This window comes from Onychostruthus taczanowskii, unplaced genomic scaffold (assembly GCF_017590055.1).
Source record: "Onychostruthus taczanowskii isolate IOZ18803 unplaced genomic scaffold, ASM1759005v1 scaffold100, whole genome shotgun sequence".
Classification (NCBI taxonomy): Eukaryota; Metazoa; Chordata; class Aves; order Passeriformes; family Passeridae; genus Onychostruthus; species Onychostruthus taczanowskii.
Genome location: NW_024496527.1, coordinates 391,104 through 415,909, shown reverse-complemented (window position 1 = coordinate 415,909; position 24,806 = coordinate 391,104). Strand labels below are relative to the sequence as shown.

At 51.2% G+C, this 24,806-nt stretch overlaps 1 protein-coding gene across 2 annotated transcripts; it reads left to right on the top strand.

Annotated features, from left to right (window-relative positions):
- The first annotated feature begins 875 nt into the window (after positions 1 to 875).
- GNG2 (G protein subunit gamma 2) lies at positions 876 to 24,515 on the top strand. 2 transcript variants are annotated; one of them, XM_041410078.1, is made up of 4 exons: positions 876 to 993; positions 21,981 to 22,047; positions 23,243 to 23,358; positions 24,171 to 24,515. In XM_041410078.1, the coding sequence occupies exons 3-4, from the start codon at positions 23,272 to 23,274 to the stop codon at positions 24,297 to 24,299; spliced, it is 216 nt and encodes a 71-aa protein (XP_041266012.1). In that variant the 5' UTR covers positions 876 to 993; positions 21,981 to 22,047; positions 23,243 to 23,271; the 3' UTR covers positions 24,300 to 24,515. The 2 variants fall into 2 exon arrangements, with proteins under 2 accessions (XP_041266012.1, XP_041266021.1); XM_041410087.1 differs by lacking the exon at positions 876 to 993 and adding an exon at positions 14,967 to 15,008.
- Positions 24,516 to 24,806: the final 291 nt, after the last annotated feature.

Genomic DNA, 24,806 nt, shown 5'->3' with positions numbered 1-24,806 from the left:
CTGCCATGGCAGGGACACCTTCCCCCAGCCCAGGCTGCTCCAAGCCCCAGTGTTCAATCTTCCCTGGAACAATTCCAGGGATTTGGGGCAGCCCCAGCTGCTCTGGGCACCCTGTGCCAGGGCCTGACACCCTCCCAGGGATGGATTTCCATGAGGAAATACAGCTGGGGCTGGGGCAGATGGAGGAATACCTCCAAAACCTTCCACCTGAAATACCCCAAACTGGGCTGATATTGACTGAAAAAAATAGATAAAATATAAAAAATATATAAAATAAAAAAGTATAAAATATATAATATATAAAAATAATATTTAAAAAGTAAAATATATAAAATATATAAAATATATAAAATATATAAAATATATAAAATATATAAAATACTGAGCTGTGCCCTAAATGGGAACAATTGGAGTTGGGAAGGGTTGGAGGGGCAGGGAGAGGTTTGGGTGCAGGAGGGGGTCGGGGGGGATATGGGGCTGGTGTGGGAACTGTGGGGGTGCAGAGGGGTGTGGGGTGGGCACGGAGCGTGTGTGGGGTGCACAGGGTGGCCGAGGGACAAGGGGCCATCTAAGGGACAGGGAAAGGGACAGGGGCAGGGACAGGGACAGGGGCAGGGGCAGGGGCAGGGCAGGAGGCAGCGGGCTCTGGGCAAAAGCGATCCGCAAACGCCGGGCGAGCGCAGAGCAGCAGCAGCAGGAGGAGGAGGAGAGGAGGAGGAGGAGGAGGAAGTCGGGGCTGAGCCGCTTCCTGTAGGCAGCGGGATGAGCGCAGACAAAGCTGGGTGGGGACTCGCCGCTCGGGGCTGCTGCTGACCACCATCCTCCTCCTCCTCCTCCTGCTGCTGCTGCTGCTGCGGCCGCATCCCTTAGGCCCTCCCTCCTCCATCCCTTCCTCCATCCCAGCGTCCGTCCGCCCGTCCCTCCATCCATCCCTCTGTCCGTCTGTCCGTCCCGCCGCCGCCCGCCCCGCGGGGAACGGGGCACCGCTTCCAGGTACGGCCGGGCAGGGGGGAATGGGGGCACTGGGAGCACTGGGAGGGCTGGCACTGGGAGCACTGGGAACACTGGGAGGGCTGGCACTGGGAGCACTGGGAACACTGGGAGGGCTGGCACTGGGAGCACTGGGAACACTGGGAGGGCTGGCACTGGGAGCACTGGGAACACTGGGAGGGCTGGCACTGGGAGCACTGGGAACACTGGGAGGGCTGGCACTGGGAGCACTGGGAAGGCTGGCACTGGGAGCACTGGGAAGGCTGGCACTGGGAGCACTGGGAACACTGGGAGGGTTGGCACTGGGAGCACTGGGAGGGCTGGCACTGGGAGCGCTGGGAGCACTGCGAAGGCTGGCACTGGGAGCACTGGGAACACTGGGAAGGCTGGCACTGGGAGAGCTGGGAGAGCTGGCACTGGGAGCACTGGGAGGGCTGGCACTGGGAGAGCTGGGATCACTGGGAGCACTGGGAGCACTGGGATCACTGGGAGCACTGGGAGCACTGGGATCACTGGGAGCACTGGGAGCGCTGGGAGCACTGGGATCACTGGGAGCACTGGGAGCACTGGGATCACTGGGATCACTGGGATCACTGGGAGCACTGGGATCACTGGGATCACTGGGAGCGCTGGCAGCGGCCGCCCCGCCCGCACTGGCGCAGGTGGCGCTGGGCAGGGCTGTCCCCACCCCCGCCAGCCGCTGTCACTGACCCCCGTGGGGACCGAGCCGCTCCTAAATGGGCAGGAAATCCCCCCAAATCCCGCAATGGCCGCAGCCCACGGGGACCCCGCGGTCTCGGGGGGCGATGGGGGCGCGGGGGTCCCGCCCCGCCGGGGGAAGGTGCTTTGTGCGGGGAGTTCAGGCTCCCAACAAAGGTTGGATTTAAAGGGTTTGATCCTCCTTAATCAGCTGATTTGCCATCACAGGCAAGGCTTTCTCCGTGGATGAATGAGACGTAGTGTTCTTTCTTTCCTGATTTTGGTGTTTTTTTTTTTTTTTTTAATCAGGGGAAGGAAGGAAGGAAGGAAGGAACGGGGAGACTTTCCCAACCCCAAATCCCCGCAGCAGCCTGTGCTGGGATCAGCCCCAGCCTGGCCTGGAGGGATTTGGGGGTGATGTCCATGCTGGTCCATCCTGCCATCCCTACAGCGGGATGTGTCCCTCTCCTTTCTATCCAAATCCGTGCTTTTTATCCAAAGCAGAGCTTTCTTTGGGTGAAGGATTCCCGGGAAAACCGCCGGGATGAGCTCAAGGAAAGCTGGTCCAGGGCTGGCTTGCCCCAGCGGGAGGGGGGAATCCAGCAAAAAACTGACACAGGGAAGATTAGGAATAGAAATTGGGGGAAATTCCTGGCTGGGAGGGTGGGCAGGCCCTGGCACGGGGTGCCCAGAGCAGCTGGGGCTGCTCCAAATCCCTGGAATTGTTCCAGGCCAGGCTGGACAGGGCTTGGAGCAGCCTGGGAAGGTGTGGATGGCAGGGAGTGGAATGGGATGGGCTTTAAGGACCCTTCCCATCCATGTCAGAGATTCCATGATTCTCGCCTCCTTGGTGGAAAACGATTTATATATAAGGACAATCCTGACGCACAGCGATACCCCCTCATTAATCAATCGCTAATGAGCTGCTAATGAACTTAGAGCACGGTGCCCAAAGGGCAGCGGCTCGGAGCAGCAGGGATCTGCCTCTGCTCTTCCTGCTGCTGCCTCTGGGCTCTAATTTCTTTCCCCATCTCCCCCTGCCCTCCCGAATCGCTCCCGATCCATCTCCTCCCCAGGGATGCCGTGCTCCTCACTCCTGGAGAAGGAAGGGGCCGTGTGGATGGGTGGCAGCAGGATGCAGCCAGGCACTAGGGGTTTTTCCTTATAACTGGATTTCCCTGAATGCAACTGGAGCATGCGATTTTAATCCTCTTTCCAACCATATGGCCGCTGGCTGGATTGAAATATGACTCAATTAATTATTGCCAGCAAAGCCCTGGGGCCAAGCCTTTCTCGGGGAGGGGGTTTGGGGGTGCTCCCGGGGTTCTGATGGGGCTTTTCTCACCCTGTGCTGTGGGATTCGGGGATGGGGCTCAGCTCCATCCCGCCCCAGTTTCTGTGCTGGCCCCACAAGGCCGGGCACGGCCCCAGCTGCTCCTTGGCACCAGTTTTTGGGGCTTTTTTAGGCATTTCCAGCCTTGCAGGAGGAGGCAGGGATGCTGCTTGATGCAATGTGCTGCTGGCTGCTCACCTGGAGCAGCAGCCTGGCAGTCTCAGCATCACCTGGATGACGGCTGGAGGCAGCCCTGCCCCCAAAATGGGAAATTCCCAGCTTGGGAGGACCTGTGGTCCCCTCTCCCAGCTTCCCTGGGAGCTGCCAGCCTTGCTCCCAGGGGATGGTGCACCAGCCTGAAGGATCTCGTGGGGTTTTCTCCTTGCAGTCACGAGCTGGTGGTGGCTTGGTGGGGCACATTTTGGATCTGGGGGAGATGATGACTGAGGCTGCTTCATGGCATGGGGGTGCTCAAGGCCAGGAGCAGGCAATCCTAGAGGGATTCCCATGGATTGATGGCTGCGAGCTGGTGAAGAAGCTCTAATTTTTCTAAAAAATATTATTAATATTATTACTATTATTATTACTGTTATTAATCCCCAATCCCGCCCGCTGCTTTGCCACCCCATGCCAAGTGTAAAATGCAATAAAAAAATGCAATTTTTCCCGGGTTGGGCAGTGCCATCCCACCTGGCAGCCCCGCGGATGCTCCCGCTGGAATTCCAGGGGCTCCTGAATCCCGGTGAGTCACCGAAGGAGGACAGCCAGGCGCCGGCGCTGGCTGTTTCCATAGTAATTAGGGCTGGAGAGACGGTGCTGGAGCCCCCCGTGTCCCCAAAAAGCGCTGCCAGGGGCGGCTGTGCCGCTCCATCCCGCCCATCCCGCCGGGATGCTCCAGGCGGGCACGCCCGGGATCGGGGGCTGCTCCCTCCCGCTGGATCGCCCCGTTTGGGGCTGGGATTTAGGGCTTCACCCTGGCAAAACAGCATTTTAGGCTCGAGTGGCATCAATTCTCAGCGTGACTTCCCCGAGGGTCTCCCTGCTGTGCCCGGAGCGGGATGGGAAAGCGGGATGGGAAAAGTGGGATGTGCCCGTGTGTGGTGACAGCCAGCACGGAAGAGAGGAACGGGCTGAGGGATTAGGTTGGATTTTCAGGTTTTCTTGCTTTTCAGGCTCTTCTCTTGCTGTTCTCCCTCTCTGGGCTCAGCCTCTTTGTGGGGAGGAGGGATGAGGGCAGTGGGAAATGAAACCCCATTCCATGGAAAGGGATGTGGCTGCATCCTGCTCCACTGAGCAAGGGATTTTTTTGCCTGTCCTCGCACAGTTTTATTCCCTGCTCACTTCCAACCCAGCTTTCCATGTGCATTTTTCCTTCTGGGCGCCTCGTGCATGGTGCAAACCCCCCAAATCCACTCCCTTTAGAGCACAGGAGTGGCCTTGTCCACCCAAAATCCTTGGGAGGAATGACCAGGAATGGCCCAAAATCCCTCCTGGTCCTGCTGCTGGTGGGAAGCTTGGGGTGGCTGCAGGGACAGGGACAGGGACAGGGGGAGGGACAGGGACAGGGACAGGGGCTGGGGCTGGGGGAGAGGCAGCTCTGAAGTGGGAAGGGCAGGATCCAGCTGGATGGGTTTGGCTCCAGGGAGACGCCAGGCTTGCTCCAGAGTGGCTGGGATGGAGCTGGAGGGGTGTGGGTGTTGGATCAGGGCAGTGGTTAATTAATGGTGCCTTTGATTGGGAATGTGCCAGGGAATCGAGGTGCTGGGTGGGCAGGGAGGAGGCTGGATGCAGGAGCAGGGAATGACAGAGCAGGGAATGACAGGAGCAGGGAATGGCAGGAGCAGGGAATCAGGGAATGGCAGGAGCTGGGAATCACAGATCAGGGAATGCAGGGAATCAGGGAATGGCAGGATCAGGGAATCAGGGAATGACTGGATCAGGGAATGACAGGAGCAGAAATCACAGATAAGAGAATCACTGAATCACAAGATGCAGGGAATCACAGATCAGGGAATCATGGATCAGGAAATGACAGGGTCAGGGAATCAGGGAATGGCAGGATCAGGGAATCAGGGAATGACTGGATCAGGGAATGACAGGAGCAGAAATCACAGATAAGAGAATCACTGAATCACAAGATGCAGGGAATCACAGATCAGGGAATCATGGATCAGGAAATGACAGGGTGAGGGAATCAGGGAATGATGGGATCAGGGAATGTCAGGAGCAGGGAATCAGGGAATGACAGGAGCAGGGAATCACAGATCAGGGAATGGCAGGATCAGAAATCACAGTCAGGGAATCACTGAATCACAGGATTCAGGGAATCACGGATCAGGGAATCACAGATCAGGGAATGACAGATCAGGAAAAGACAGGATCGGGGAATCACAGGATTAGGGGATCAGGGAATCACAGAATTACAGGATCAGGGAAGGTGGCTTGTGTTGGAAGGGGTCTCAGAGACCATCTGGGATGGGTGAGGACGCAGCCGTGCTGAGGCTGGAGTCTAAAATCACTCATCTCCTGCATTTCCTGTGGGAATGGTCCAAGCGCCAGGATCAGTGGGAATAAAAATCCCTTCTGAAATGACATTGGGCCAAGCCTTGAAAAATCAGCACCTTGCAGCTGAGGCACCCTGGATAATTCCTGGGAAGCAGCTGCACCAGGACCTGCTTATGCTCCCAAACACAATTAATTTTCACCTTATCTCGTCCTTTCCTGGCTTTTCACTCAGCAGTTTCCTTCCTCTTATCTGTCATCATCATCCTCGTTAGAGCCCGAGTTAATTAGTTTATCCAAGGGAAGCTCTCCTGGTTGGAGCTCTCTGCTGCTCTCCTGCAGATTCCCAAGCCAGCTGAGCTGCAGGTTGGTTTTTCCAGGGGTGCTGCTCCCAGGAGCTGCTGGATAAGCTCCTTTGGCTGAGCTGCTGGCTCAGTTTAACAGGTTTATCTTCCTCTCTGCTCTCCCGAGGGCTTTGGGAAGGAAAGTTGTCTCTGTCCATCCCGTGGTGCTCCCTAGGAACAGCTTTCCTGCCTGGAAAGGCCCTGGATGGGCACTGCAAGAGGGATCTGTGTGGGAAGGAGCTGCCTTGGAGCTCCTCAGGGATTTGTGCTCCTTCCCGGGTCACATGAAATCTCCCAAAAAGGGGAAAAAAATCCTTGGCAGAGCACGGGATATTCCCACTGCAAGCTCCTCGGTGTTCCTGGGGTCACAGGGCTGCTCAGCATCCCCTGGCCAGGGGGATAAACCCCAGCCCCAAAGCCTGGCTGCTTCCTGCTCTTCCTGTGCCTTGAGCTGCCAGAGCCAGCAGCTGCAGGGGGACACGGGGACATCGCTGCCCTGGGGACATCGCTGCCCCGGGGACATCGCTGCCCCGTGCCACCACCCCCTAATTCTGGCACATTCCCGGAGTAAATCCGTGCTGGGGATCCTCCCTCTCCTCCTGCACCTGCCTGGGCAGGAAGAGCCCCGCTGTTCCCAGGGCTGGCACCTGCAGGAGAAGGGTGACACTGCCCGGGTGGGTTCATGTGCTAATTACGGTCATTAAGGTCATTAACGTTCGGGTGCTGTCGGTGCTGCCGTGCCAGGAATTCAGGCTTAGAATGGTGGAATTGTTTAGGTTGGAGAAGCCCTCTCAAACCTTCAAGTGCAGCCATTGCCACCCGTGTCCCCAAGTGCCACCATCCGTGTGGCTTTTCAGTCCCTCCACCCCGGGCAGAGCGTGCCAGTGCCTGAAATCCCTCTGCAATTTTTGCCAATTCCCTTTCGACAATTTGTTTTCCCTGGTTCCTTTAGCAAGGAACGGACCTGGTGCCGAGCCAGGGAGAGCCACCACGGTGGTGGCTCCTTGGGGACAGGCAGAGTGTCCCTGTGCAGCCAGCAGAGCCTGCAGGGATGTGGAGGAGCTGTGCTTTCTCTCTTGTTCCCATCTGGGCTGTGTCCCAGAGGACAGGGCAGGAGCTGGATGAGGTTCAGGAGTGCTGAAGCTGTTGCAGCATCCCCCTGGGATGGCACAGGGAGCACTGCCAGGTGTCCAACAGGCACAGCCCGGGGTGTGATCCCTTAAGGGGAGTGCTGAAGGGATGCTGGAAGGATTCTTCAGGCTTCAGGTGTCTCAAAATCCTCCCCTAAGCCGTGAGTTCCTGTGCAGGGGCCGTGGCTTTGGAGGAGCTGTGCTTTGGGGTCGTTTTGGGTAAGAAAGCAGCAGCTGTCAGCTGGTGTGAGATGCTCAGCACTGATTTGATCCCTCGTTGGTTTTGCTTTGGAGCAGGTGCAGGGAAGGAGGATTGGGAAGGTGTTGAGAGCCAGGGGTGCCAGGAAAATGTCCTCACAGTGCCACTGTCACCAGGGGATTCCAGGACAGTGCCAGTGGCTCTGCCTGTGAGGTTTGTCATTGTGGTGTCTGCACAGAAACCTTGGGAGAAACAGGCAGGGCTTGGTCTGAGCCTCCTGAGGACGGGAAAAATTCTCAGTGCTCGAGTCCAGAGGAGGCCACAGAGATGCTCCAGGGCTGGAGCCAGGCTGGGAGAGCTGGGGGTGCTCACCTGGAGAGGAGAAGGCTCCAGGGAGAGCTCAGAGCCCCTGGCAGGGCCTGAAGGGGCTCCAGGAGAGCTGGAGAGGGACTGGGGACAAGGGATGGAGGGACAGGACACAGGGAATGGCTCCCACTGCCAGAGGGCAGGGATGGATGGGAGATTGGGAATCCATCCCTTTGCTCTCACCCATCAGTCAGGGCAGGTCAGAGCTGTGCCCGTGGCTGTGGTGTGAGGCCATGTGGGTGGGTCCAGGTGTCCCCAGGATGTCCTGCAGGAACATGGCTGGGTCTTCTCCATGCTCCAGGTTCCTTCTCAGGGATTTCCTGCCCCCTCTCTGGTTCTGCAGCAGTTTGGGGTCCTTTGTTGGGGACCAGCCATCACAACCTGCCTGAACCTCTTCTAATTTCTAATTAACCTCCAGGCCTGTGGCTGCTGCTGGAGCAGCTCTGATCCTGCTGGAAAGGGCCCAAGCAGAGGTTCCCACCTTGGGAAACCCTGAACATTGACCAGGCTTGGTGGATTCCACGAATTCATGTAGAACCTTGGGAAGGGGCAAGGACCTTGCTGGGGACTGAGCTCCAGTGTGACCCTGGGGCAGCTTTAGGTGTTGGGAAAGGCTTTGGGTTCAATTCTTGCTGCACCCTTTGGATTTTTAATATCCTGGAGACGTGGTGGTGTTTGTGTGGCGCTGGCAGGGTTGGCCCCATCAAAATCCCTTGCATTATTTATCAGCTGATTTAATAGAATTGCTCAGCCTCACATCCTTGCTCAGGATTTGTATCTGCCTCTGGTGCTTCCCTCACTCCCCACTTAATGCCAGTGCTGGGGGAAACTCTCCCTCCTCCTTCCTCCCTCCACATTGTGAATAAAAACGGGGAATAAAGGGAATGAAAAGATTATTTTAATGCAGCGAGCCAGGCTTAAGGAGAGGTATAAGCAGCAAATAAGGGAGGCAATGATTATTATTTTTTAAGCCTAAAAATCTAAACCCTGTGTAAGTGTTGCTATTAAATGATGTAAAAGTTAGGCTGGTTTGGAATCCACGCTGCTCCCACATCCTGCCTGGAACTGAGAGCCCCCAAAGAGCAGCTGCTTCCAGTGACTTCACAGCCCAGGAAAAATACAAAAACCCACTGAAACAGAGGTTTCCCAGTAGCAGGTGGGCAGGGAAAGGTGTTGGACCCTGGGGAATGAGAAATAAAAGTGAGTGAATGTAGATGAGTGAAAGTATGTGTCATGTAGATTGTGTATTTTAAGCTTGACTATATTTCCTTGGAGGGAGGGGTATTTTATTGAAAAGTAGTGTGAAAAAAAGAAGGTTTTTTTTTTTAATTTGTGTGTGTGTAGTTGAAAGAAAAGTGGTATTTAGGTTGTTAGAGAAAAGTGAGAAACAGAGGCAGCGGATGAATAGATAAGATCTTGAAAAATGGGACAGAAAACCAGTAAGCTGGACAGAGGGAAAAAAATAAAAAGGGGGGGGGGAATAAAAGTGTACTAGCAGACATCCCCCAAAAATTACCCTTTGGGAGTTATGTCAGCTAACAGAGATACAACTCCTTGCAAAAGGAAAAAATCCTGGTGTGTGCTGAGCTTGTGTCATCCACAGCTGGGGAGAGCAGCACCCTGGACTCAGCAGGAAGGGATGCTCTGCCAGGGTTTTGGGGGCTGGCTCCAGGATTTAGGGCTCTCTGGGGAAGGTGGGGTGCTCTGTGTGGGGGTCAGTGAGAGATGAGGGTGGGCGAGGATGGAGACAGGCCAGGGAATGGGGTGGGAAAAGCTCTGAGGGAGCAGCTGGGGAGGGAAAAGCCAATTTTTTGTTGTTTTGCAGGAGCAGCCTGGTCTGGGAAAATGTAGGTGGGGCAGGCCTGGAGCAAAGGGAAGCTGCTGAGCATGTGCCCCCCCCCTTTTTTTTTCTCTATTTTTCCTCTTTTTATTTCTCTCTCCCCCCCCCTCCTTTTATACCCATTTTTCCTCTCCTTTTCCGCTTTTTTCCCCTCTCAGAAATCTCCCCTGTTCCATGTGGACCCTCCACCTGCCCATTGTGCTGTGGCCCTCAGCTGATGCTTCACTCACTGCTCGCCTCTCTCAGGGATGCCAAACCCTCACAGCCCCAAGAGAACGGGGTTTTACCCCCCCAACCCACACCTAAAACACACCAAATCCCCCAAAACTATCCCAGAACTCCCATCTGCTGCTGCTGCCTCCATGTCCCTGCCCCAGTTCTGCCACGCTGGCCGTGCCCTCCTCTCCTGGTTCCTGGGCAGGGCCCAGGTGTAAACCCAAAAGCCTCCAAAAGCAGGGCCTACTTTAGCCTGGAATGCAGCAGGGCACAGGGGAGAGAGAGGCAGCAGCGGGGCAGGGAGTTAAATTTAATTGGGATAATATGGGTCAGAGCAGCAGCACCCACAACCTACTTCTGCCAGCCCGCCCAAATAACCTGGTTTGAGATCTGCCAGCCCTGCCCAGATCCCCACACACGCCCCTGTGTGCATCCCTGCTCCCATCCCTGCCTGCATCAGTTCCTGCAGCCCTGTCCAGATCCCCACACACGTCCCTGTGTGCATCCCTGCTCACATCCCTGCCTGCATCAGTTCCTGCAGCCCTGCCCAGATCCCCACACACGTCCCTGTGTGCAGCACTCTGGGTTTGGAAAGCCAGGTGTGTGCTAAGGAAGGCAGGATCCTCCCCTGAAATGGAAAATGTAAAACCCCTCCCTATGAATTGTTATAATTTTGAAATTAAGGGGCTCTCGGGCAAAGATATGGGAATAGGAATAACAGTTCTTTATTAGGGAAATTTAAAAATACAAATGCAATAGTACAAAAAAGAAAACAACCCACTGCCAGAGTCAGTTTAGTCCCATTTCCTAAGACAGCATCCCTGACCACATCCTGCTCACATCCATGTCCAGATCTTGTCCACATGCCTGCCTGCATCACTTTCTGCATCCTTGCCTGCATCCCTGCCCACATCCCTGTATCCCTGTCTACCCCTCTTTCTCCATCCCTGCCTGCATTCCTGCCCTCATTCCCCTCAGCTTGCAGAACCCCTCTCACAGCCTCAGCTTTGCCAGGCTGTGAGATGTCAGAGCCAGCACAAGCCACAGTAAATTCCTTTTCAAAATTAAGGATTGTGGAAATACAGAATGCACAGGGGATTTTTCTTTTTCCTTTTTTTCCCCCTCCTTTTTTTCCTCTCTTTTTCCTCTTTTTATTTCTCCTTTTCCCCCTTTCCTTTTATACCCTTTTCCCCTCTCCTTTTCCTTCTTTTCCCCCCTCAGAAAGGTGCTGAACCCTCCCCTGTTCCATGTGGACCCTCCACCTGCCCATTGTGCTGTGGCCCTCAGCTGATGCTTCACTCACTGCTCGCCTCTCTCAGGGATGCCAAACCCTCACAGCCCCAAGAGAACGGGGTTTTACCCCCCAACCCACACCTAAAACACACCAAATCCCCCAAAACTATCCCAGAACTCCCATCTCCACGTGGTGCAGCCATTATTGGAGCAGCTCTGGAGGCACCAGCTCTGGATGCTGTGAAAAACCTGGATCAGAAATGGAATCCCTGAATTTGGGTTTGGGTTGGAGGAGACCTCGAAGTCACCCAGTCCCACCCCCTGCCATGGCCAGGGACAATTCCCACTATCCCAGGTTGCTCCAAACCCTGTCCAACCTGGACTTGGGCACTTCCACGGATGGAAGAAAAATTAATTAAAAAAAAAAAATTAAAAAAAAAATTGCACGGTGGATTCCTTCCACGACAAGGATGGGAAGAGAAATACCAGGCAGCAGTCCTGGGAATTCTGTCTACACTCTCAGCTGGGCTCTGACCTGTTTGCTGTATTTGAAGCTTGAAATAGAGCCTTATGAGTAATGTGGTTCAGGTGCTTATCACCAATTAATTAATTCTTTTGCACGGTGGATACCTAATTAAAGCAGTCTCAGGTAATTCCTGGGGGGGGGCTCAAATTAATGGGGCTGCTTAACGGGGTTGTTTCTCTGCTGGTGTAACTTGTTGGGTGATTCCCAGAGGCTGGAAAGGGTCATTGGGCTCCCTGTGAGTGTTACTTAAAATAAAATTCTAATAAAGGTTTGATCAGGGTGGAATCATCGGAGGATGATTTCTCATCCCGAGGGTTTCTGCAGCCCAAGGCTCTGCCTGCTGCAGGAGGGGGTTTTTTGGGGGAAAATTATGAGGCTCTAGCCAAAAAAAAAAAAAAAATAAAGAAGGGATTTGGGGTTTATTTGAGCTGAAAACTGATTTGCAGAGGGGTGGGCTCAGCAGCCTGGCACGAGCCATGGCAAAATCCACATTTTCCTTCCCATTTCCTGTGGTCACGTGGAGGGTGCCCCTAAAATAATTTTAAACAAATCAAGGCAAGGTTTTTTGTCCCAGTTCCCCGGGGTGGCTGTGTCCCCAGGCCAATGAGCAGGGATTGGGAAACCATGGAATCATTTAGGTTGGAGAAAATCCCTGAGATCGTGGAGTCAAACCATTCCCCAGCCTTGAATTTGGGGTGATTTGCAGGAATGCGTGCCACAGTAAATTCCCTTCCAAAGTTATGGATTGTGGAAATACAGAATGCACAGGGGAATTTTTTTCCTTCTTTTCACCCCTTTTTTTTTCCCTTGTTTTTCCTCTTTTGATTTCTCTTTTCTCCTCCTCCTTTTCTACCCTTTTTTCCTCTCCTTTTCCTCTTTTCTTTTTCCCCCCTCTCTTTTTTCCTTTTTTTTCCCCTCTTTTCCACCCATTCCAGGGTGGATTTGTCCCTTTCCAAATCCTCTTGGAAATGTGGTGTTGACACAGCCAAATCCTCTTGGAAATGTGATGCTGGGAGAAACAACTCCATTTGCAGCTCTGCCTTCATCTTCCCTTCCCTTTCAATCCTCATTTCCCATCTTCCCTTCCCTTTCAATCCTCATTTCCCATCTTCCCTTTCAGTTCTCATTTCCCATCTTCCCATCAAGATCCTTATCTTCACTCTGGCCAATACTTTAGAGCAGGACGTTAAAAAAACTGAACCCCATGGCTGGATATGTTAATTAACATGAAATAATAGCTCTTGGCTGCTTCCCTTAATTAAGGGTCAGGAGTTCAGAGCTGGATGAGCTGATAAGGAAGAAATTCCTGACTGGGAGGGTGGTGAGGCCCTGGCACAGAATGCCCAGGGAAGATGTGGATTCCCAGTCCCTGGAAGTGTTCAGTGTCAGGCTGGATGAGCCTGGGATAATGGAAGGGGATTGGAATGGGATGAGCTTGAAGGTTTCTTCCAACCCAGAGCAGTCTGGGATTCTGTGATCTGTGTGCTGCAGGTACTCTGATCCATCCACGGATTTTGGGGAATTTCCCAAGCTGTGTGTTCTCCTCTCCTCCACTCCTGTGCTGCAGCAGCCTCCAATCTCCTGGTGACCTCTGGGTGCTGTTTAACATTTTATTGAACATTAAAAACCCACCCCCCCCCAAAAAAAAAAAAAAAAAAAAAGCCCATTAACCCTTAAGGCATTTTAATTTTCGCTGAAGTGCAGCCTGGCAGGGCTGAGAGCAGGGGGCTGGGGCTGGAGATGGCGTGACAGGATGTGTGCCCTGATCTGTCCTGCTGGGGTGGCACAGCAGGTGACAGCCCAGGCCCCTTCCCTTCTGAGTCACAGCAGGAGGAGATGCCAGCCCTGCTCCCCATATCTGGCCATCCTTATTCCCCAGGATTTGGACATCTTTATTCCCCAAAATTTGGACATCCTAATTTATCAGTATCTGGGCATCTTTATTTTCCACTACCTGGGCGTCCTTATTCCCTGGTATTTGGGCATCCTAATTCCCCAGGATTGGACATCCTTATTCCCCAGGATTGGACATCCTTATTCCCCAGGATTGGACATCCTTATTCCCCAGGATTGGACATCCTTATTCCCCAGGATTGGACATCCTTACTCCCCAGGATTTGGGCATTGTTATTCCTCAGGATTTGGACATCCTTATTCTTCAGTATCTGGGCATCTTTATTTTCTATTATCTGGGCATCCTTAATCCCTGGTATTTAGGCATCCTTATTCCCTGGTATTTGGACATCCTTATTCCCTGGTATTTGGTCAACCTTGCTCTCCAGTATTTGGACATTCTTATTTCCCACTATTTGGGCATCCTTATTCCCTGATATTTGCACATCCTTATTCCTCAGTATCTGGGCATTCTTATTCCTCAAAATTTGGACATCCTTGTTTCCACGTATTTGGGCATTTGTATTTCCCAAATATCTGGGAATCTGTAATTCCCTCTGTATGGGTTTTCTTATCCCTCAGTATCTGGGCATCCTTATTCTCTGATATTTGGGCAGCCCTGAATTCCCCAATATTTGGGCACTCTTATTCCCTGGTATTTGGACATCCTTATTCCTCAGAATTTGGGAATTTTTGCTCCCCAGGTATCTGGGAATAATTTTTTCCTTTATATGGGCATCCTTATTCCTCAGTGTTTGGGTATCCCTGAATTCCCCAGGATCTGGGTGTCCATGTTCCCCAGTATTTGGACATCCTCAGAATTTGCATTTTATTTTCCAGTATTTGGGCATCCTTATTCCTCAATATCTGGACATCCTTATTTCTGAGGATTTTAGCAGCCCTGAATTCCCCAGTATTTGGACATCCTTATTCCTCAGTATCTGGGCATTTTTATTCCCAAGTAGGTGGGAATTCTTTATTCCCTCTTTATGGGCATCCTTGTTCCTCAGTCTTTGGGCATCATTATTCCCCTGGAATCTGGGAATTCCTTATTTCCCCTCTGTGTGGGCATTTGTATTCCTTGGCATTTGGGCATCTTTGAATTCCCCAGTAGCTGGGCATTGCTCAGTATTTGGGCATCCTTGTTCCCTGGTATTTGGGCATGTTATTCCATCTTATTCCTCAGAATCTGGGCATCCTTATTCCCCAGTATTTGGCCAAGGTGAGGGAACACCCAGAGCCTGATCCGCTCCCACCACTGGGATTATCCCTTGTGCACCGACACTTTTTCCCAGGATTTTCCCCCAAATAACAGCCTTAGAGCAGCCTGGGGGTTTGCCCAGCTACCAGTGCATTCCCTAGTGGCATTCCCATGATTCTGGACCCTTTTTTCCCACCCTGGAGCAGGTCTGTGCTCCCTCCTTGTGGCACTGGGACGGAGAGAGCCAAAACCTTGTAGGAACAATGGCAGGAGGAACCAGAGCTGCTGATCCTTCACCTGAACAATATTTTGTTAAAAAAAAAAAAAACCACAAAAACCCCTAAAAAACAAAAAAAAGGAAGTCGAGGTTGGTTCCTGTTTGCTTCAGCTCGAGCCCTTAGGGGCCTGAGAGAAAACAAAAGCAGCTGAGGTTGCTCTGCAGGTGATGCCCACGGGGCAGACACTGCTCCAGGGAAAGGGGACACACCAGGAATGTCAGGCTGGAGCCTCCTGACTCCAGCTGGGCTTGGCAGCAGGTGAGTGAAGGGCACATCCCATCTCTGACACAGCCAACCCCAGTGCTGAGCTCTTCCTTTAAAGCAAAACCAGGGAAGAGCAAAACGGGCTTTTGCCCAATGGGATAATTCCCATCCTGGGAAATGGCCAAGGATGGGCTGGGGGTGTTCACCTGGAGAAGGGAAAGATCCAAGGAAAGCTCAGAGCCCCTTGCAGGGCCTGAAGGAACCTTCTAAAGGAGGACAGATTTTTATAGGGCCTGGAGGGAGCAAAAAGGGTTTTAATCCTAAAGAGGGTTGATTCAGGCTCAGATATAAGGAAGAATTTTTTAATGGGAGGGTGGGGAGACCCTGGCACAGGGTGCCAGAGAAGCTGTGGCTGCCCCTGGATCTCTGGAAGTGTCCAAGGCCAGGTTGGAGCAAGCTGGGACAGTGGAAGGTGTCCCTGCCATGGCAGGGGTGGAACTGGATGAGCTTTAAGGTCCTTTCCATCCCAAACAATTCTGGGATCAGTAACTGGGGCTGAGCCAGGTGCTCATCCCACCTCTCCCGTTTGGGTTTGGCAGGAGGGATGGGATGCTGCCAAAGGGATAAGGAAGCTGTTTCCATGGAAACAGGCTCGTTTTTTTCCACTCCCTTGTCTTTTAATTTATTTATTTATTTATCTGCCAGCACGTCTCTGACCTGCAAGCTGCTTCCCAGGGATTTAAACACCAGATTGGACATCCAGGATAAAAAATGGCTGGGGAAGGGAATAAAATCCCTGTGGAGAGGAGCTGGGAGCTGGGGCTGGAACCAGCACTCAGGATTAAGGTTTTCTTTGCCCCATGGAACTAATCGAGCTCAGACCATTCTCTTTCCTTAAGGAAAGGGTGAAACATATGGAATTTGGGTGTATTGAGACTCCTTTTCCACCCAACTCCTGTTGGGATCAGTGGGACTATCCCATCTCCCACCCCCTGGAAAACGTGGCTCTGCTATTTTCTACTTTGCCTGTTGTATTTTTATACTTTTCTGGATATATTTAGCAATTTTTTTTTTTTCAGCTGAGCTACCTATTTTTAGCCATGTCTTTTAGCAAAAGCCACAAGATGCCTGGCAAAGGCATCCAGCCCCTCACGAGGGATTCCCACGCCCCAGCCAGACAGTGACCCTCTTCCCAGTTATCCCTTCTGGATGTGCATCCTGGCTGGTTTTGGGGAGGAAAAAGCAATTTTTGGGAGATCCTGCTTGTCTCAGTGGGGATGCAGTGAGCTGGGCTGGGCTCAGCTCTTGGGAAACAGAGGGACAGGGAGAAATCCCAAAGTGAATGAGATTTGGGACAAATTTCTCCATTACAATACCCAGCCTGGAACCATTTCTGGACCAAAGGCCCTTTTTCTGTCCAAAAAACCCCTTTTCTTTGCAAAAATCCCCCCTTTTCTGGACCAAACCCCCCCTGGGTGATGCCTGCCTGACAGGAACAACCCTGGTCCCTGCTCTCCCCAAAATCCTGGCTGTCCCAGTGGGATTCACCCCCTTTGCTATAGCTGAGTGGAAAATGCTGGTGCATCAGGGATGGAAAATGTGACTTTTTTTGCAAGCAAGGAGCAGGGAGGCTGCTGCTTTCACCCCAGAAAGGAGCTGGTTTCGGGGTGGGTGATGCTGCTTTCGGTCTTTGCAGTGAGGGAAGGGAGAGGTTTCAGCCTGGCCCATGTCAGCACTTTCTGTTTCATTCCTGCTTTTCCTGTTGCTTCAGAGGGGAGGGATGGGTTTTATGGAAAGCAGAGAAAAACCTCACTGGGAGGTGAAAAAAGTCTGGAAAACTGAACCAACCATGGAAGCATCCAGGATGGAAAAGCCCTCTAAGGTCATTCCACCATAAATTATGGAATGGTTTGGGTTGGAAGGGATCTTAAAGCTCATCTTTTTCCATCCTCTGCCATGGGCAGGGACACCTTCTGCTATCCCAGGTTGCTCCAAGCTCCATCCAGCCTGGCCTTGGACACTTCCAGGGATGGGAAAATGCCATTTTTCTAAACATTTAGGAAAATTCCAATCTCCACCCACGCAGACCTTGAGCTAAAACCCAACTAAAAGAGGAGAAAAAACTTCTGGAGATGGTTCAGCTCTGATTCCATGGGTTTGGAGCTGGAGCTGGGGATGGATCCAGCAGCAGGCACCCAAATTCCAGTATCCTCTCTGCTCCACAGCCTCCCAGCTCTGTGCAAAGCAGGCAGCAGCTGCTGCTGACGAGGAGCTGGCAAATGAATCTTAATTATTCCTGCAAGCAGAGCTGGCAGCTCTGGGGTGCCAGAGCCCCACAGGAGCCCGGGCTGGGAGGCAGGAATGGGATGGCAGCTTAGCAGGAGGGCTCAGCATCCAGAAATGCTCCTTTTGCAGTGGCTGCTTTGGGTTGGATGTGCCATTTGGTGTGGAAATGCATCCAGGAATCCAGGAGGGTGGGACTGGCTGGGATGGAGGAGGGCTGCTTGGCCCAGAGCAATGGTGGCTTTCAGCTCAGAGCTCTTTAAACCCCAGTCTCAGCTCATCAAGCTGCTCCACATCACAGATAGGAGGTGAAGATTCCTCAGGATTTGGACATCCTTATTCCCTGGTATTTGGGCATCCTCATTCCCCAAAATTTGGACATCCTTATTCCCCAATATTTGGGAATTTTTGTTCCCCAAGTATCTGGGAATATTTTTTTTCTTTATATGGGCATCCTTATTCCTCAGTGTTTGGGTATCCCTGAATTCCTGAATTCCCCAGGGTCTGGGTGTCCATGTTCCCCAGTATTTGGACATCCTCAGAATTTGCATTTTATTTTCCAGTATTTGGGCATCCTTATTCCCTGATGTTTGGGCATCCTTATCCTTCAGTATTTGGACGTTCTTATTCCTCAAAATTTGGAATCCTTGTTCCCACGTATTTGTGCATTTTTATTTCCCAAATATCCGGGAATCTGTATTTTCCTCTGCATGAGCTTTCTTAGCCCCCAGTATCCTTATTCCCTGGTGTTTGGGCAGCCCTGAATTCTCCAATATTTGGGCATTCTTAGGGAAATTTTTGGGAAAGCTGGAATGAGCTGGCACAGCTGCACCAGGGATCAGGGATGTGCCACTCTGTTTGCCCACCTAAATCCCAATTTTTGGTGCCCGTTCTGGCCGGGTGCTGCTGGTGACAGAAAAAAAATGTCATTCAAATGTACCCAAGGCTCTTCATTCAGCAGAGAGCAACACAAACGAGGTGTTTTTTGGAGCTTAGGGACCAACTAGCAAAAACCAGCAGCAGAATTTTTGTGTCCGGGCGTTTATCGCCAGCATTTTTCATGGAATCCCAGAATGGTTTGGGTTGGAAGGGACCTTAAAGCCCATCTTGTACCAGCCCTGCCATGGAGGGACACCTTCCTGTGTGCCAGGCTCTCCCCAGCCTCCCAGGGAGGAGATTCCAGCCAAGCCAAGCTCTGGAGCATCCTCCTCTCCTCCAACCCCCAGCTCCTCTTTACTCACTGCAGTCAAGCAAGCAACACCCTGGAAAGTGTCTTCAGATCCAAGGAAAAATGCCAAAATATTTGAGCATGGCATGTAGAGGGGCGTTTATTTTCCAGCAGTGACCTCCCTCCCTGGGCCAGCACGGGAATGGGAACTTCCAGAGGCAGGACTGGAGATGTGGGGGATGCAGAGAGAATGCCTGACCCCATTTGGGGAATCTGGGAATTCCCAGCGTGGTGCAGTGATGGCAGCACTTGGATACAGGTCACTCAGGAGCTGTGCCAGCATTATCCCAATTAATCTCCAGGTCCCCTCCACAGAGCTCAGCTCCTGGCCTTAGGCAGCAAAATCCTTTTGGATTTCTAATTTTTATTGATATTTTTATTTTCTATTTTTCATATAAAATATATCTTATAATTTTTATATTTTATATTGTTCTATATACTATATTATAGATAGAAAACGATATATTTTTATATTTTCATATCTATATTTATATTTTTGTTTCCTTTATTATATTTATATTTATTTTTATATTTAGTTCTATATTTAGTTCTATATTTGGTTCTATATTTAGTTTTATATTTATATTTTTAGGTTTTGTTTTAGTTTTAGGGTTTTTTGGGCGTTTTTTGGGGTTTTTTGGTTTTTTTTTAAATTATTTCCTGGTCTTCCCATTATCACAGGGCTGCTCTCACACCCACTGCTGTTGTGCTGAGCTTTGCCTGCAATGAAAGGAGTTTTATGGCAGTCCCAAGAGAATTCAGTCAGTGCCTTATTTCCCTCACCTAATGGCACGTGTGTGCCTGGATAATGGGATTCCTGCCTTGGAGCCCAGAGGTTAATGAGTCCTTCCTCATTATTTCCATGCTAATGATGTTTTACACGGCCAGGACATGGACAGTGTCTCTTTTGGGCTCTGCACTGTAATTGCAGCTCGGGATCTTGCCGGTTGTTCTGGTGTTTGTCTGCCGTGCAGAGGGGCTGGGGGTTATTTGCTGTGTGTGGAAAGGGCTGGGTTTGTTCAAAGGGGCACAAAAAGCTGCAGAGGGACTTTGGACAAAGGAGAGGACACAGGGAATGGCAGGGTTGGATGGGATTTTGGGAAGGATTATGAGGGTGGGGAGGCACAGGGTGCCCAGAGCAGCTGGGGCTGCCCCTGGATCCCTGGAAGTGTCCAAGGCCAGGCTGGACAGGGCTTGGAGCAGCTTGGGATAGTGGAAGGTGTCCCTGCCATGGCAGGGGTGGCACTGGATGGGATTTAAGTTCCCTTCCAACCCATCCCATTCCATCTCTCTATGATAAATCCAATCCAAACAAAAAACTCATGGAATTCTGGGGTTCCACACCTTCCCAGGGGCACGGTGGGGTCTCCTCTCTCTGGGATTCAGGAGCTGCTTTTGTGCTGGAGCAGCCCCACCAGGGCTGTTTTCCAGGGTGGGACATTCACCAGCTCACTTTGAAGTGTCACCTGCTGCTTTTTTTGTTGTTTGTGGTGGAGGCAACGCCCCAGGTTTCCCCAGGGGTGGAAATGCTCTAAAAACCATCACTGGCCCCAAAATGTTTCTACTTGAAGCACCTGCAGAGTGTCTGAGTGTGGCCCAGGGTGTGGTGGCTCCTGGGAGGCTCCTCTCAAAGTCCCCAGCATTGTCCCAACAGGCCTGTGCTCCTCTCTAGAGGGTCCCACCCTTCCCTCACCTTATTTTTGGGGCTGTTTTCGCCATTTTAGTGTCCCTAGGGCTGGCTGTAGTAAGAGCAAGGGAGGGTTTCCTTTCAGGAGGGTGGCAGCAGGGTTGGGTATACGGAATTATTTAAAGGATCAGGGCTGTAACAGCCATACAGATGCTCTCAGCATCCTCCCTGCTCCCATGGATCCTAAACATGGAAGTCCCTGAAGTGATTCCCTGCCGCTGGAGCAGACCCTTTCACAGAATCCCAGAATCCCTGGGTTCGGAGAGACCTTCAGGATCATTGAGTCCAGCCCAGCCCCAAGAGCTCAACTCAACCCTGGCCCCCAGTGCCACATCCAGGCTTTGTTAAACACACCAGGGATGGTGACTGCACCACCTCCCTGGGCAGCCATTCCAGAACTTTATCACTCTTTCTGGAAAAAACCTTTTCCTGATATCCAACCTGAATTTCCCTTGGCGCAGCTTGAGACTTTGTATGAAAGGACACAACACAGAACCCTTTAGGTTAGAAAAGCCCTCCAAGACTGAGTCCTCATCACTGCCAATCCCACCACTAACCCACATCCCCAAGTGCCACATCCACACATTTTTGGAACCCTTCCAGGGATGCCATTTGCTGCCTTAGGAAAGTCTCTGTGGCACCCAACCCAATCGTGGTTGAACCTGCTGCTGTGCCAGGACCATGGAACATTCTGTGGTGTGGGAAACAGTAGAGGTAAGAAGAGTTGTAGAAAGTTGGGAAAGTAGGTTTTAGAAACAGGAAGAGCAGAGAAATTCAAATTAGTTGGAAAGTTTGAAGGTAGGAAAAAGCTACAATAGTATAGTAAGTACAGTAAATAAGGACAGGAAACAATAGTTTGAGTTTTAGGTTTGGTTAAGATAGACTTGTAGAAAAAATATGTTTAATAAGATAGTAGAAGGTTTTAAGCATAATAATGGTGTAGTGTGTATTGTTAATAGAAGGCACATAAGTAAGTATTGTGTGAAGTACATGTACCTTTAGTGATTGGTTAGAACATTTGTTTGTAACTTTAGCAATATGCTATTGGCTAAAAAGTTTTTAAAATGTTCTGTAACGAAGAAATCTTTGGCAGCTGCTGGTAGGACGTGAGCTTTTGCTATCTTTCTATTGTCTCAACCATGTGTTGTTGAGACACTGAGGCTGATGTTGTACTAAAATTCCAAGGAACTTCTGTCAGTAGTCTCATTCTGTTTGTGAAAGACAAAAAACTTCCCCAACACAAATGGTGCCACATGAAGCAAAAGATTCATTTCAGAATCCTTTGTAGACCATTCAGTCGCCAGTGCTAAGAGCCCCAGATTAAGGAAACCTAAAGAAGTGGGAAATCGAAAGAGGGCTGTGCTCTGCTGCACAAACCCTTCTCCAGCCACCAAAAAACGAGGGGAGAGATGAGATAAACAATGCACGGGCTGAGCTGAACCTCCAGCCACGGCCCTGGGGGAGCAGGTCCAGCCAGGAGCTGGGCTGGAGCATTTTGGCAGCACTCCCCAGGAGATGCTCCTTCCACCCCAGCACGAGCTCTGTGCACCAGACTGCTCAGTCCATGCCCTGTGCACCCTCCAGCCTGCTCGGGGCTGCCAGCAGCCCTGGGCCACTTGCCCACTGACTGAAACCTCTTCCTGTGCTGAAAACCTCGCTGAATGCAAACAAAAAATGTCACTGGGGGCTGGGCTTGCACGGCACGGGGCGTGGGGACACACGGAAGGAACCTGGGGATGTGACACCCGGCATCACCAGGGTCCCTGGTGATGCCACAAATGATGGTCCCGTGGAGCTGAGTTTCATTTTCTGTTCTCTTTATTTAAAGGCAGTGAAGGACCAAGAGGAGCAGAACTTCCCTTAGAGGCACAGATCACCGGAGAGATCGGCTTCTGGTAAAAAACAACCCCTCCTTGTGCTCCCCTCCTCATCCTCAAACCCGGCTGGCCCTGGCGTGACTCCTTCTCCAAGCACAGGCACCAGGGCCAGGCTGATTCCTTCTATAAATCCCATAGATTTATATGGGATCCCATATAAATCCCGTAAAAATTCATTATATATATAAAATATATAATATATAATAATCTATAGTATATCTAGATTATATTATATATAATATATAATTGTAATATATAGTATAGTATAATATTATATGTTATATTTTATATTTTATGTATAATATATTATATATTTTATATATAATGTATTATATAATATATTATATATATTATCTTATAGATTATATATAATATATTATATAATATATAATATATATTTTATCTTATATATTATATATAATATTGTATATTATATATTATATAATATTTCTAATATAATATGTAATAACGTCTAATATATAATATAATATATAAATATAATATATAATATGTAATATAAAATATAGAATATAGAATATAATTTTTTTTTAATATATGTGTGTATATATATATAATCCCATGAAAAACCCATTTTGGAGCTGGCAGGCAGTCCCAGTGAGGCAGGAGCACTGCTGGAAAACCTTTGCTGCTGCAGGAGCTGGATGCTGGGATTGTGCTGCCTCTGCCAGAGCTCACTGCTGGTAGAAGGTGCTGGAAAAACATCCGGGATCCAGCCTGGAGTGGCCTTAATGAGCATCCCCTGCCTGCCTGGGGTAGAAATCTCCAGAAACAGGAAACTCCAGCATCCTGTTTAGCATCTCAATGTGCAAATTGGCAGCAGGGACAAAGCCAGGGAGGCCGAGGGACGCTGGACACACACTGGGCACCGCCAGGGGCTGGAGGATGGGCAGGGAATGAGTCTGGCACAGAAATCCTGTTCCCTGGTTTTTGTTGCTGTCGTGGAACAGAGAAGAGCAAAGCACAGCTCAGCTGGGCTCCTGCTGCTGCAGGCCGGGCTCTGCACACTCCCAGTGCCACCCAAGCGGCGTCCCAGCTCTGGGGACAGCAGTGGCAGCGTGTCCCTGCCCTGGGCTGGCATCTGCCATCCTCAGCCCCTCGTTCTGATGGCTCTGACACTCCACACGTGCAGCTTTGGGGGCTGGCAGGGCTGGCAGCAGCCCAGCAGCTGATGCCGGTGTGTTCCTGCCCGCAGCCCATCCCGGGAGCCCTCCTGGCCTGCCCATGGCTAGCAACAACACTGCTAGCATAGCACAGGCCCGCAAGCTGGTGGAGCAGCTGAAGATGGAGGCCAACATCGACAGGATAAAGGTAGGGATTCCTGGGAGTTGCCTCTGGGAAGGCTGGGAGGTGGTGCCCAAAGCGCGTGGAGGGAGCTGGGATGGGGAGCCAGGTGGTGTTTGTGGAGGATGCTCTTGTTTTAAGTGATCCTGACGGGCCTGGCTGAAGGCAGTGGGAGATGGGAATGTAGAATCTGGGAATGGTTTAGGCTGGAGGAGACCTTAAAGCCCTTTTTGTTCCAACCCTCTGTCAGGGACACCTTCCACTATCCCAGGCTGCTCCAAGCCCCATCCAGCCTGGCCTGGGACACTCCCAGGGGTGAGAGGCAGCTGGAAGCATCCCCTGGAGCCCTGTGGGGTGGTGGGAAGGAGTGACTGTCCCCATGGCATCTCAGCTCCTTGCTAAGAGCTTAAATCCAGGGAGAGAAGTGCTCCAGGGCTGGGATGAGCTCTGGTGGCTCGGGAGCCGCTGCCATGTCTGGAATAAAGAGCGAGGCTGGTGGGTGAGGGCAGGAAATGCTGCTGTGGATGTTCCTGCCAAGGCATGCGTGGGAGAGCCAGCAGGGATGCTGAAGTCAGTCCTTGCCAGGTGAAGGATGGGAATGGGGGAAGGCTGGGAAGGCTGGGAATGGGAATACAGGCAGACAGAGCAGCTCAGAGCCCAGAGGTGAAGAACCAGCCCAGAACCAGCCCCAGCAGGGACGCGCTGCTGTATTTGTTAATCAGGTTCTCATCTCAGATCTGATGTTCCCTGCCCAGGGATGCTGCCAGCCTGGTGGCACCTCTCCAGGTGGGATGTCCCCAGCACAGCCTGTCCCTAACCCAGGGCTCCTCCTTTTTCAGGTGTCCAAAGCAGCAGCAGACCTGATGGCGTACTGCGAAGCCCACGCCAAGGAGGACCCGCTATTGACCCCCGTCCCGGCCTCAGAAAACCCCTTTAGAGAGAAGAAGTTCTTCTGTGTGATCCTGTAAACCCTGGAGGAGCCTGACGGGCACTCAGGCCACCCTGAACACTGATGTAGAGTTTTTAGGAATGGGGACGACCTGCTGGTCCGCAGAATTTAAACAAAAATAAGTAAAAAACACGGCCTGGAAGCTACAGAGATGTGCATGTTTAAAGAACCTGGCCACCTTTGGGGGAATCAGATGATCTGCATTGCGAGGCAAAAGATCTGAAGTCTGTAGAGTTGCCTAGAAAGCGAAAAAAAACAAACAAAAAAAAAACCCATGTAAAGAATAAATCTGTGTCACTTTTCTGCTCACAAAATTGTTTGATTGTTCCATATTTAAAGCACCAGAGCTGTGCTGAGCAAAGTTAACTGCTAAGGATGTGTATAACCTTCTTGGAATGATATTGTTGGTTTCTTTCCAAGCTAATATTTTTGATTTAAGCTGTCAGATATATAGCAGACAGGTTAGGTGGCTGTGCTGTTACTCAATGTTTGGTCTTGTGCTTTTTCATTTCTGGCCGTAGCGTAG